Source organism: Populus alba, chromosome 5 (genome assembly GCF_005239225.2).
Source record: "Populus alba chromosome 5, ASM523922v2, whole genome shotgun sequence".
NCBI lineage: Eukaryota > Viridiplantae > Streptophyta > Magnoliopsida > Malpighiales > Salicaceae > Populus > Populus alba.
The window spans coordinates 4177516-4190466 of record NC_133288.1 but is presented as its reverse complement, the minus strand read 5'-3'; the positions used below and the strand labels follow the sequence as shown (position 1 = coordinate 4190466).

General features: G+C 36.4%; 1 protein-coding gene and 2 pseudogenes across 1 annotated transcript; 2 read left to right on the top strand and 1 right to left on the bottom strand.

The window, feature by feature from the left end:
* Positions 1–778: 778 nt before the first annotated feature.
* On the top strand, positions 779–2774 carry LOC118038429 (psbP domain-containing protein 2, chloroplastic-like). Its single transcript, XM_035044778.2, has 4 exons — positions 779–893; positions 1001–1134; positions 1259–1414; positions 1676–2774. The coding sequence occupies exons 1-4, from the start codon at positions 779–781 to the stop codon at positions 1934–1936; spliced, it is 666 nt and encodes a 221-aa protein (XP_034900669.1). The 3' UTR covers positions 1937–2774.
* Positions 2775–4486: 1712 nt separating this feature from the next.
* LOC118038359 (amino-acid permease BAT1 homolog) lies at positions 4487–7283 on the top strand (annotated as a pseudogene).
* Positions 7284–7537: 254 nt separating this feature from the next.
* Positions 7538–12951, bottom strand: LOC118038390 (lipase-like PAD4; annotated as a pseudogene).

The window sequence follows — 12951 nt, the reverse complement described above, 5'->3', positions numbered from 1 at the left end:
TTAAGTGTAGAAGGCTGAGTTTTAATCAAAATAGGATGCACTATTTGTATTGGTTTGTGTTGAATATGATGGTAAGATAAGATTTTTAATTTTATATTTTCCAAACCTTAATGATGTTATTTTAGCTAAAAAAATGAATGACTTTCCCCTAATTAAATTTAAAATGTAATTGTAAGGTGACCTAATTGGAATTATTAGATAATTAAGATATCATATGAGGTTAACCCTAATTTTGCCTTAGTATTGTAAATTATAATCATCATATCATATGAAATATTAAAAGTAAAAAAGCATTAAATTCATGTTCTTTACTGTTTTTTATTTTATTTCAATGGATATACAAATATGAGAACAACCTCTTTTATACATTATAAAATCTTAAAAAAAAACATATAAAAAATCTATAAATCAAGAGCATATAAAAACATAAAATACTAAATATAAACTCACCAAAAAAGAGGAAGAAAACACATGTGGGCTACTTAATAAGTAAGCATGCTATGTACACAATCAAACAATAAAATCTTATTAAAAGAGATGAAAATATCATAAGAAAAAAACAAATAAAATAATGAATTTAAATTGAGCAAAGCTAAAAAAAACAAATATATTAATTGATACAATATTGCATGCCATATAATCAATATAATAATATTGATCTTGATAAATACTATATCATTTTTAAAAAAAAATATTATTTGTTATATTTTAAGAAAGTAGTCACCAGATAGCATATAGTGTGGAGGAAACATGTCCCTTATCATTTCCAGTTCTAATAATGGCATTGCAACTTGCCTTCTCTTTCCCAAACCACAATCCTTACCAACAGAACCACATGCTTAAACCCTCTTCTCTCAAAACCTTCAACATTTCAACTTCATTGTCTCCTTCAAGTCTTCAACCTCTTTCTCAACCCCAAAACATTACCTCCCACAAAGCACCAGTCACCCTCTTCAAGAAGCTTTCCGTTCAAGCAGTAGAAGAGACCTGAACCTTTCAGTTCTTGTTCTGCTCATAACTGGATCATTACAAAACTTGTCTAACAACATCACATTGGCTCAAGAATTGGAGCTTGAAAGATACACTGACTCCAATGAGGGTTTCACTCTCCGTAGACCCTCTTCTTATGTTCAGGTACATAGAACATCACTCTCTCTCTCTTTGTGGACACACGCACACTAGTGTTGAGTACAGAGTATGTGAGTGTTGTATAAAGGTTGCTGTTTAGAAAGAGTTTGGTTAGTTTTGTGTGAATTAGGTAGACAAAGCAGGGGCAACAGTGCTGTTTGAGGAGGCTAATAAGGAGAGTAACAATATTGGTGTTGTGGTGACCCCAGTTCGTTTAACAAGCCTCGGTGAATTTGGCAGTCCTCAATTTGTGGCTGACAAGCTTATTCAAGCTGAAAAGAAAAGGGTAAAATGCTTAACCCTGAATCTTGGTTATCTGCCTACACACATACTACTCATGTTGTCTTTTGTCCTGCTTCTACATTCAGGGAAAAGATTGAATTTTCAGAGGATAATGTTTTAGGTCTGAGGGGAGAAACAGTTAAATACCTGCTATATCTTTTATCATTGTGATCAGGAATTTTCTTTTATTGCCACATCTTCAACTGAATGATTGCTGGATAAAAAGTTTAAAGCTTTGGTAAGTATAAGTTCTCTTTTGGTACAGGAAAGCACGAAGGATGCTGAGGTTATTTCTGTGGCTGAGAGATCAGGTCATGGAGGTCTACAAGTGTATGAATTTGAATACAAGGTTGACAGTACTAGGGGAGGGATGAAGATGATCTTCTCAGCTGCATTTGTGTCCTCTAAGAAGCTTTACCTCTTAAATATTACCCACTCGGACAAGACAGAGAGCCCTCTTGAAGCTCATACCAGAACGATTTTGGAAGAAGTGCTTAATTCATTCGATTTACCTCCAGTTACGTGATTATATAGCCCATTCTTTTGGGGCAGGTGCTTGATAGAGGAGACCTCTTGAATCTTCAAAGCTTAAGGTAACTCCAGCATTTGCCTCATACCGCAGTTATATCAAAACTTAAAAGTAACCAAAGCTGGCTGACTAAACGGCGTTGCATGAAGCACTCAGAAGTGAATGACTTCTGTTTTATTTCACATAACAAAAGTACATCATTTCAGTGCTGTACATTACCGCAACCTATTCGGGAGATGAGAGTCTGGCAGGGCTTCTTATTTTAGTTAGGCTTCTGTATTCAGATACTCCCACATTTATGTATGCACTTTGAAAAAAAGTTCAGTTGACAGATCTATGAAAAGATGTACTTTATTGGTCGTTTTAATCTCTTAGCAAACAAAAGGATATCATGCTCCTTTATTTTTACAATTACCAGAAGATATTTTCAGGAAGAAGACTGATCACTACCTCTGCATATTTCATGTAACTATAGTGCATTCCAAGTGTAATACCGATGTAGCTCAGCCCAAATATCATTTTGTCATATGGATAAGCTTCTGGAACTTCTGTATTACCGATAAGGGGATTATGCTTTCGTTTTGGCCCAATTCAGAAGTTTGAGCATCTCATCTTACCGGAGTGCTTTGTATATTCAGTTTGCATTGCAACACTGTAAGAAACTTCCATGGAAGGGCTCTATATGACAGAGAATTAATCATCTCTTAGTTTCCTTTCAAGGTAAGGTCTAATGATCACTATATGATATCCTTGTTGAAGTTTGGTACCTAAGCTAGAATAGGATTACTTAGCAGTAATCTACTGCATGATTATCTAGTTGTTAGCTGAGATTACTATCTAGATTAGGATATGTTTTGTTTTTGAATTCTTTTGTTAAGTTTATCTAGGATCAAACTAAACTTGTAAACATCTCCTTAAATAAAGGAGAAGTTGGCTGGTACGTCTCTAGTGTTTGTTTTCTTTTGTAATTCTGTTTTCTTTTCTCTATAAATAAAGGGCATGGGATGGCAGTAACCAATAACTGAATTCTGCTCTTTGTTCTTTACACTTAATTATTAAGTTCTGAGTTCTTTATGTTTGTTCTTTCCATCGTGCACTTAGTTCTTTGTTCTTTTCTCTTTTATCAGCAAACATAAGGTTGTTCTTTATATTTCTACAATCCTCATCTAAACTTTTCTTTACAAAGATATGAATGCTGTCAGTTGTCCAGGAGCTTAGGAAAGTTGAAGAGATATTATAGCTGTTCAATTTGTTTATTTATTTTCGAGATATCCCAGGCTTATGCCCGTTGGTCTTTGTTTTTTGTAACACAAGCAGTTAGTTTATGGGCAATTGTTTTAGAATGAGATTGAGATTGAGGATCTTAGTGTGAGTCTTGTGGTCCTGGAAGTTTCAACATCCAAAACTGAATTTTTCTTTTTCACCTGGGAGAGATTCAGGCGGCACCTCCGAAAACTTGGAGCATTCCATCTACAGGCTAGGTCATTCTCAAGCCGTCTTCGCAGAATATTTGCAAATTGCCTTTGACATGTTGAAAACAATTCGCAAGAAGCTTTGATGAAAAAGATGCACCTTATCTTTTCCTAATAATTTAAAGGGTTAATGGCTCAATCAGTTCTTATAAAATGGATAGATTAGAAAGTTAATTGATATTAAAGATAAATTAGCTCAATCATGGACATAAAGACAGATCAGAAAAATACCTCATTTTATAAGCATAGACTGAGATATTAACCCTGATTTTAAACCATGACTGAAGTCTTGGTTTGCCCTTGGCATCCCACCAAGGGAACTTCGTGAATTGTGCAGCTGGAGAGATGTAATAAACTCAGCTGTCTTAAAGGGACTTTAGGTGCTACTGCTAGATGATTGTATCTGTTTCAAGTACTGAGATGGATTGTCTTTGCAAGGTTGCAGCTTTTTAGTTGACCTTTTCTGGTTCTGGTGAAACGGGGCAGCCAACACGAAGTCTTGTTTTTGTGCGCGTGTGTGTACGAGTTGTGGAATAAATCGAATCCTTAAGAGTTGAAAGTGCATGTGTTTATTGAAATTCTATGGGAGAAAACAATCCAATCGAAAGCGAATCTATCGACCATGAAAGCGATTTAATCAAGTGGGACTTGAATCTGACAGCCCAGCTTTCAGGGATTTTATGATGGGTCCCCTTACCTAACTATATCCATTCACAAAGTTTGAATGATCAATGCTTTAAGTTCGTTAACTGAAGTCAAACTTATGGAAGAGAAAACTACTAGTGTTCACATGTATCCACCGCCTGCCATCTCACTCCATGTTTTGAGAAAATCTGTCCAGTCTTCAGATATGTAAAGATGTTGCCACTATTATTTTCATCAAAGAATAGAACCATTCTATGGTGAAACTCATCTTGATACCCCATATATATAATATAAGAATCATTGAAAGAGAAATGTGAAACTGGATACTAGGATGCGTGTGAATATATTTGTTTGAAGGGAATCAACAAAGAAAACTCAAGCATAACATCAGCAAACTTGGACTTAATACTTACATTAAAAGCCACGAAGATTCATGGTATAAAGCAAGCACAAGCCAACCCCTCTCTCTTCTCTTTTTTTGAAAACTTCGGTGAAGGGAACCACTTGTATAACTAGTTCTGTCTTGTGTTGAACCAACTTCCTGGAGATAATATCTTGATGCCATGGAGTATAGACAACCAGAGGCAACAAAAGTCCAATAAATGGATCCTGGGAAGAAGCGGCATAATGAACTAAGATACAAGCAAGAGCTCAGAAGAGATATTGTTCTTGAAACTGGATTCCCTTGCTGTATTGTGTTTTGCTCTTCTTTTGTGCGTGGCTGGTGGTTCTTTATTATTTCTTGTTAAAGGAATGTTTTTATCTTAACCTTTTGATGGGATTTTATTAGATTTTCTTTTACATCATATATGCAGATGTACTTATGGTGTTTTTCCTTTTATATCGCAGACTTTGTTCAAAACTCTTGCAATATCATTCTCTACAATGACCCTTTTCACTAGGATTGCTCCTCCTTATGTTTCAAGCCTTTTATATGCAGGTCTGCAAGTCTAGTCTGGTGATGGGTTGTTGTATCTTTCTTCACCTGGTTTGTTGGTATTGCAATGGCTTAGATCTGCTCCTCTTTTCAAGCTTGTTCCTTCTAAAATTCCCTGTATCTTCTTAATGATTCTATGTTCAAGTTATTGTTTACGCAATTTTTTCTCAAATCAAATTCTACATCTGTGAATTGAATGCTGCTTCTGCAAAAAGCTTAATAGTCTAAGAGAATATACATGGGTGACAATTCTTAAGAGGAAAATGATCTCCTTAACTGGAATATTTCAAGCAGTAATCTCTCAAAACAAAACTGAATACGTTAACTAAAAGTTTCATCCTCTGATTAAACTATTTGCATACCCGTTGCTGCAAGCTTCAGGAATCTAACATTCTCTTTGTTGCAAATTAAACAGAACCGGATCTCTGGGCTGTGGTCTATCTCTGGGCTGCTCATTTAGTTGGCCTCAGATGGGGCCATTTGCATCATGGTGCTGTGCTTGGCTTGAGACCACAGGGCTAGTTGCAGGCATCGGTACTCAGGTAGTTTTCTTTTCAGTGGACTCTCACCGTTAGAGAATGAGATTCAGATGTTGACTTCTTTTACTTCGAAGGCATTTGCTGGTTCACAAACTTTGCAGAGTATCATCCTATTATCCACTGGCACAAATAAAAATGGAGGATATTTTGCACCTAAATGGTTGTTCTTATGCATGTACATTGGCCTCACGTTGATATGGGCAGTGCTTAACACATTTGCATTAGAAGTAATAGCCTTCATCGATGTAATTTCCATATGGTGGGGTAAAATCTAATGCTTTTTGTATGACTGCTATATTTTTTTCCTTTTTCCCTTCCTCTCAAGTGCAAAATAAGAACTATTGATTGTGATTTCTTATGGTAAGTCATTGGAGGACTGGTTATTTGTTACAATGCTTCCTCTGTGGCACTGACGACAAAATCTGCTTCATGTGTGCTCACACATTTTCGAAATGGCACCCGAGCCGACAGGAATATCAAACAAACCTTACGCAGTCATTTTCTATCTTTCCTTGTTACTCAGTATTCTCTATATGGCCATCTTACTGAAGAAACTAAGGTACATTTTGCGATTCTTTCTAGCATTGCGATCATTTCAATATTTGGCTGGGCTTGTATCCTGGCCCTTACTTTCAGCTTTGGATCATTTTGTTAGTCGTGAAGTATTACAAGTTCCCTTTCAATTCCTACTTATTTACTCTTTTTAGTACCCTTTATCTGTTCTTTTCGCTTGGGCACTGTAATATTGTGGTCTTTATCAGAAGTTATTTACTTTAGACCCACCCTCAAGAATTTTCTTGGTGGATTTAACTGAAGTCTAAATTCTACACTTGCAACTCTTCTTCAGGATTTTGCTACCTTTATTACCCAAGAAATGAGAATGCAGGTGAATTGTGCCAGCTCAAATACTCTATGATGCATTCCATGGCAGACATCATAATTCTGCTGTAGCATCGTTTTACTGCTTACCATATGGAGCTCATTTTTCTTCAGAGGGCTCTCAATCACCACCAATGCAGCTAGTGTGGTAAGTGGTTGATTCCTTGTAGGCCTATAGCTTTATCAAGAGTCAGGACTTCACAGTGAACCTATTTGACAGCTTCGAAGCTAATCTTACATAATTGCATTTTCACAATGATAGCCGTTTCTTTCTGTTAGAAAATTTGACATAAAAATTGCAAGGATTGGATCTGTTATCTCACATCTAATGCATGTAGCTTTGTTTCCTTCTGGTGCATGCGTTATCGAGAGATGAAGGAATTCCCTTTTCGTCCATCTGGCGAAAAATCCACCCAAAGCATAAGGTTCCCTCTAACGCAGTTGGCTGTGTGCAGCCATCTGTATTCGTCGTGGACTCACTATCTTGAAAGTCAACGTAGTCTCCACTTCCATAACTTCCACATGTACAATTGGATGGGTTGGAGGCTATGCAGTTCCAATCTTTGCAAGAATGGTAATGGCCGGGCCCATTTTACCTCGGTAAAGCAAGGAGGTCACTTTTGCTTCATTGCCTTTTCTGTGGATTTGTTAGTTCAGTTTTTCTTCTGCCAACTTATTACCCCATTTCCTGGGATACATTCAACTATGCGCCGGTGGCTTTGGTCACTGGTTTGATTTTGATAATGCTTTTGGCGGGTGTTGGATGCAAGGGATTGTTCAAGGGACCTGTTCGAAACTTTGATAATTCCAAAAGGGAAGGTATAAGCTCTGTCACTAATTCAACCTTGGATGTTTTTATTGGAACACCATAGTTTCAGTTTCTCCTTTAGATACAGTTGTTCGGTTATTTTCCCTTCAAAAGAAGAGGGGTTTTACGATCTCTGTTAGTTGAATGTCACCTGTTCTTTGATTCAATTTGGTGGAGTATGCAGGAGAAGGTTTTCTAATCATTTTTCTGCAAAGCAAGAGGACAGGCACACAGCAGGAATCCTAATATCATGTAAATTGATTCGTGTAATAAAAACTACAAAAATATATCTTACATATTCATTACAAACCTGCTTGGCAGATGGCTTCATAGCCTTTCAAATGGAAACTATGGAACCATTTCCTCATTCACAAAACTCAAAAACAAGGGACGGAATTGCACCATTTGTGATTTCAATTCATTATAATCTTTACCCACAATGAATAGCTTGAATTCTTTGCCACTACATCTATAGACACCTCCTTAGCTTCAACCAACGCGTTTGCAACGCTCGCAAAATTATCTATCTTCTGCCAAAGCAAAGCCAAATGACTCGGATCACTAGTGCTTCTAAGAGCATCTAACAAATCCCTGGCTTCCTCCACTCTTGCCCAGAAGCATGTGTCTTGGGTCAAACTTGCAAACTTGCTCCGTTTATAACCTTCCCCTCTAACACTTCTCTCTGTCCACCACCTATCAAAAATACGATATCTCCTCTCCCTTCCATGGTCAATGTAATGCCCCTTGCTACGATGCATGCCTGTTCGATAATACTCAGCAATATCCAATGGCTCCACAAGGAGCTTATAGAACTGGGAAGCATTTGACCCATTTTCCTTGTCTGTGAAAATCATGGGGGAGTTGATTGCTTTCAAACAAGTTTTATTTACGTTATCCCAAAACTGAGCCAGCTTGTGCCGGTTCAAGTTGACTCTGAAGTCCCTTCTCGAGGCTCCCCTTTGTTTAAAGGAGTCGTAGTAACCCATCTGATCATCAGACCGGTCGCACAACGCTTTATACCACTCTATTTCAGCCCTGTAAGGATTGATTTTGGACAGTTTAATCGCCAGATTGGCACAGTTTAGGTTTGGTGTGCGCCCCAATCGCCTAGCAGCCTTTAGGCAATCTTTGGCTGGCCCTGCAATTGGTTCCTGCGCATTGATTCGAGAAAGAATGACTTAAGAAAGTACGTCCACTTCTCTTAAAAATCTATTATAGCACAACAAAACCAAAAGAATACCACTAATTCTGATAGAAAGCGCTACCTTGCAAGATATTCCCGTGGACTGCAAAGCCAATGCAACACCTGCTTCATAGCTTGATTCAGGAAGCTCTCCTTGCATGAAACTCCTCTTCTCCAGAAATTGCAAGGACATTTTCCCTACGTAATCTCCATACTTGAGATGATCCCCAATGCTAGAGCTAGGCGACCCCATCGCGAACAACAAACACATCATTTTAACAACAGATGCTGCATTGTCGACGCAGATTGCTCCATCTTCCGAACAGAAAAAATAGTTCCCAAATGGCCTCAACATTCCAGTCACTGCCCCTTCTCCGCTTCTACTAATCTTCCCAAGTGAAATGATACATGCTGGAAAATCTGAGCCATGCTGTCATCACTTAACGGTACAGCAAGCAATCCAAAATGCGGAGAATTCATATACGTGTGCCAAAAATGTAGCAGGGGTTTCATGAGTGGAGCAATGGGATCCATTGGAACAAAGAGCATCCTTGCATGATGTCATACTTCGATACAACATGGCAAAATTTTCCACCCATTTTTCGCGAAGAATGGCACGAGAAAGGGTCTCATTGCCTAGCAATGGAGAAGCCAAAGGTGATGCATAATACCGAGAGGTTTGAGATATCTGGTTGAAGGTAAGAGAGGAGCGAAAGAGCAGCAAGAGAGGCAGTTGCTCCACCTACGGAATGGCCTGTGAAGATAATTGACTTGCTTGTCTGCATTAGTGTTTGCATCTGCATATACACAAGTTCACTCTTAAAAAATCAACATGATACCATACAATTTCTTAATTAAAAAAAATAAAAATTCAAGCAAAACTAATTCAAAGATACCACTGGCAATTAAATGAAAAAAAAATGACAGCTTTTTCAAAAGCAAGTGATAAATTCTAGAAGTTCAAGCTTCTGCTAAACTTTAGACTTGGTCTAATGTGGCAGCACATGTAGGGTTGATAGTACCTGGTCAACCATGTGGTCACTAAAGTCAATCACGTTCAAATATTATAATTAGTTGGTGTATCTAAAGAAACTACGTTAATAATTCAACATCACCACTATTATTAAAAAAAACTTGATAGTTTTCGACGGTTTATTATTTTATATGATTTTCAAGTTGAGTTTTATGGTTGATAATATATTAACTATTCAAAACTTATTTAATTATTAATTTTAAAGAGCTAATAAAATTAATCGAGATGTACACAAACTGGCCTGAATTTAAATTAATAAAAAAAAATAAGGAAGATCCTGATTGAATATATTGAAAAATCACTCTCCAGTAAATTTTACTTGTTATTATGATAGTGATTATTTACTTAATATATATTAAAATAATATTTTTATTTAAAAAAAATTATTTTTAAAATAAACACGTCAAAAAACTAAGCTACATGCTTTTGCCATTGTTTTATTATTTTTTCCATGGTATAGCAATGTTAACATTGAAAAAAATGTGTGATATCAACAGTGATGGATAGCCCACTTCGGAATTATTAAATTCGAGTCTTCGTTCTCTAGCAACATTGAACGGAGACTGAATTATTGATGCTAGTGCATTGTATTTCATTTATTGTGTTGCACATGGCTCTAGGATTTCTTGATTTGACATGGGTGGTAAAAATAAATAAAGCAGAAGGTTGAATAAAAATAAATAAAATAAAACAAAGAAGGGGAGAGAATAGAAAATAAAATTAGTAAATCTATCATTTGTGGGAGTAATAAAATCAAAGAAAATACAGGAATTAAAACAGATACAAACATCAAGCCAAGCCCTCAAATTATAAACAGTACATATTGTTTAAGAATATAAAAGCAATTTAGGAAGAAAAATTGAATAAAAATATTACATGAATATAAAAGCAATTAAGCATATTGTTTAATATTTTTATTTATTGTATAATTATTAGAATATATATGTGTGTGTGTGTGTAGGATAGAGACTATATATTTCGGGTTCAAAATATGCATACCAAAGGTGGTTTAGTTTCGAATTGGTTATTGGATTATAAAAAAGGCAAAAAATAAAAAAACTTGGTAAACCATTCTTTATTAGGAATATATTATTTATTATAAAATTAAATTGTTTTTATATATAATCTTGAATAAAACATTAGTGGTAAGTGGACTACCAATTGTGACAAACCACACAATAATTAATTAGGCATCATTTATTTAAGCAGTTTGGTCATTTTTTTAAAATATTTATAAAAAAAATTATATATTATTATTTGTTAATTTTTTAAAATATTTGATGTGTGAGCATCAAAAATAAATTTTAAAAAAAATAAAAATATATATATTATTTTAATATATTTTCTGAAAAAAACATTTTGAATTTGTTAGCTGAGAGGTAATGTTTTTTTAACTTGTCAAAAGGGAAAAAGGATATATTATATCTATATGCACAGTAGTGTAAAAGACATCAAAACACGTTCTTTCATGGCGATTTGAAAGAAGCTGGCAGCAGATCAGAAGAACGACAGACAAATATTGGCAGGATTGAGAGCTTTTTGTTCTTTTAGAGAGGCTGGGTTTATAGCTAGGCTCTCTCAATTTTTAGGCGGCTGTAAAATATGTGGTAGGCTCCGGCTGCTAGTCGGCAAGGGAAATGGACGAAAGGCAAGTCAAGTCAACACGCCACAGCAAGAGTGACTTCGCCCTCACGATGTATCCCCAGCACCAAGGGATCGAATTGAAGGGATTTAAAAAGTTAAAAACTAGACAAAAGATGACAACCAGCTGCGATTCAGAGCACAAGTGGGTTTTGGTTTTTTGTGCCTGTCTTCTAGGTGTGTTGGTTTGGAGGTGTGGTGGTTTTTTTTTTGTTAAAAATACAATACCTTTTAAGCATAAACCAAACCTCTAAAAGCTATAAAAACATACTTTTTACTAAAAAAACACAAACTAACTCCCATTCAAACACCCTCATTAGTGTTATTACCAAAGACAAGGTCATCATGATCAGAGATATCCACCGTCCTATCTTGTAGTGGAACACGTAATGAAGCCAGCACACCTATTTGTTTTTGCTCCATCTGGGGATTGATAGTGATTTGATTAGAGAAGCTCACAAGCTCCTCTCAAGTCAGTTTCTGATAGTGATCTATAACAGTTCATCTAATTTTTAACCAAGGACAGTTCATCTATTTTTTAACCAAGGAGATGATAGCTACAAGGCCCGATAACTTCTTCTAGCTTCTCTTTTCCTTGATTCCTTTTCACACGGAGAGCTCTTGTTTTGCTTTACAAGGCGAGAAGATGTGGGGGTGAAGCCTAAGAACTCTTTCCTTGTCCCCACGGAAAGCAAATGCCTTTTATAAAAAGACAACGTGCATACTGCTGTGAGATTCATCAATTCTTGCCGGGCCTCTCTTCTTTTTCTAGTTTCTTTTCGTGGATTATGTTTGTGACCAAGCTAACAAGTGAGTCAAAAGAACCATGTGTTTATTTACTGTGATTAAAGTTAATTATTTAACCCAATTAGCACAACAAATAATGCTTAGTGCTTATTATACCTACAGTGAATGAGAATATATTTTCCCTGAGGTGTGAGATGTGCCAAGCCACTAATTATTATTTATTATAATGGTATGAATGGAATATTGGTACTTGGCCCTTTTTCACATTTAATGGCCAAAAAGGGAGGCGCCTACCTGAGTACACACACCATGAGACAATCGCTAACATCACTGTTGAGATCAAAGCAAGTAATCATAGAACTATGGGCGAGATTTTCATCATTATTAATACATTTTGTTTTTTTGTTTTTTTATTTCAAGACCAGAAAACAAAATCAGCATTGGGTTTCTTGAAAACAGACAGAAATTAATCCTCCCATTTTTCATCGATTTTTCTTCCCAGCCAAACAGCATGTGATTAACCAATAACACATATATCAAAGAAGATCATCACGAGGAAGAGAACTAACCTGGCTTTGAAAACTTGGGTCCTTGTAAATATTCTCAAAGATCCTCAGCAAGGCACCTTGCACCAAGACTGGTTCTTCCCCTTCAGTTTGGGGATGCAATGGATGAAACATGCTATTGCCAACATCAGGCAAAGGAACCAGCTTCTTGAAACTGGGGTCTGACCCTGAAACCGATTGGATACCAGAGAAGGCCACATACCCAATACTTCCAATCTGTTCTGCTACAAAACCCTGAGGTGAATTTGCATTGGCAAGATTACAGAGCCTCCATGACTCGGACAGCAATGGTGTGGAAGCTAAGAAAGTGGCCAGCATCTCACTAGTCTCAAACCTGCCAATATTGAATGTCAATCAAGAAAAAGACGATTAGTAATTTAGCCTACAAGATGAATATAAGTTTTCCAGTCAAATTCTTGAGCGAAAGAGGGATTTGTGAGTGAGCACTTACGACGAAGTTTCTGTATCCATGGAAAAATCAGGCTTAAGAGAAAGATGGTGTTTGAGTTCGAGTCTTGGCGTGCTTAAACATAGGGGGTGTGGTCTTAGATTGGTGCAGGCT

What these genes read in the sequence shown, in the direction of transcription:
- LOC118038429 (XM_035044778.2), top strand. Translation starts at nt 779, where the DNA reads ATGGCATTGCAACTTGCCTTCTCTTTCCCAAACCACAATCCTTACCAA. An exon ending in GACCCTCTTCTTATGTTCAG is followed by an intron (nt 1,135 to 1,258) that starts GTACATAGAACA and finishes TGTGTGAATTAG; the next exon opens with GTAGACAAAGCAGGGGCAAC. An exon ending in TTCAAGCTGAAAAGAAAAGG is followed by an intron (nt 1,415 to 1,675) that starts GTAAAATGCTTA and finishes CTTTTGGTACAG; the next exon opens with GAAAGCACGAAGGATGCTGA.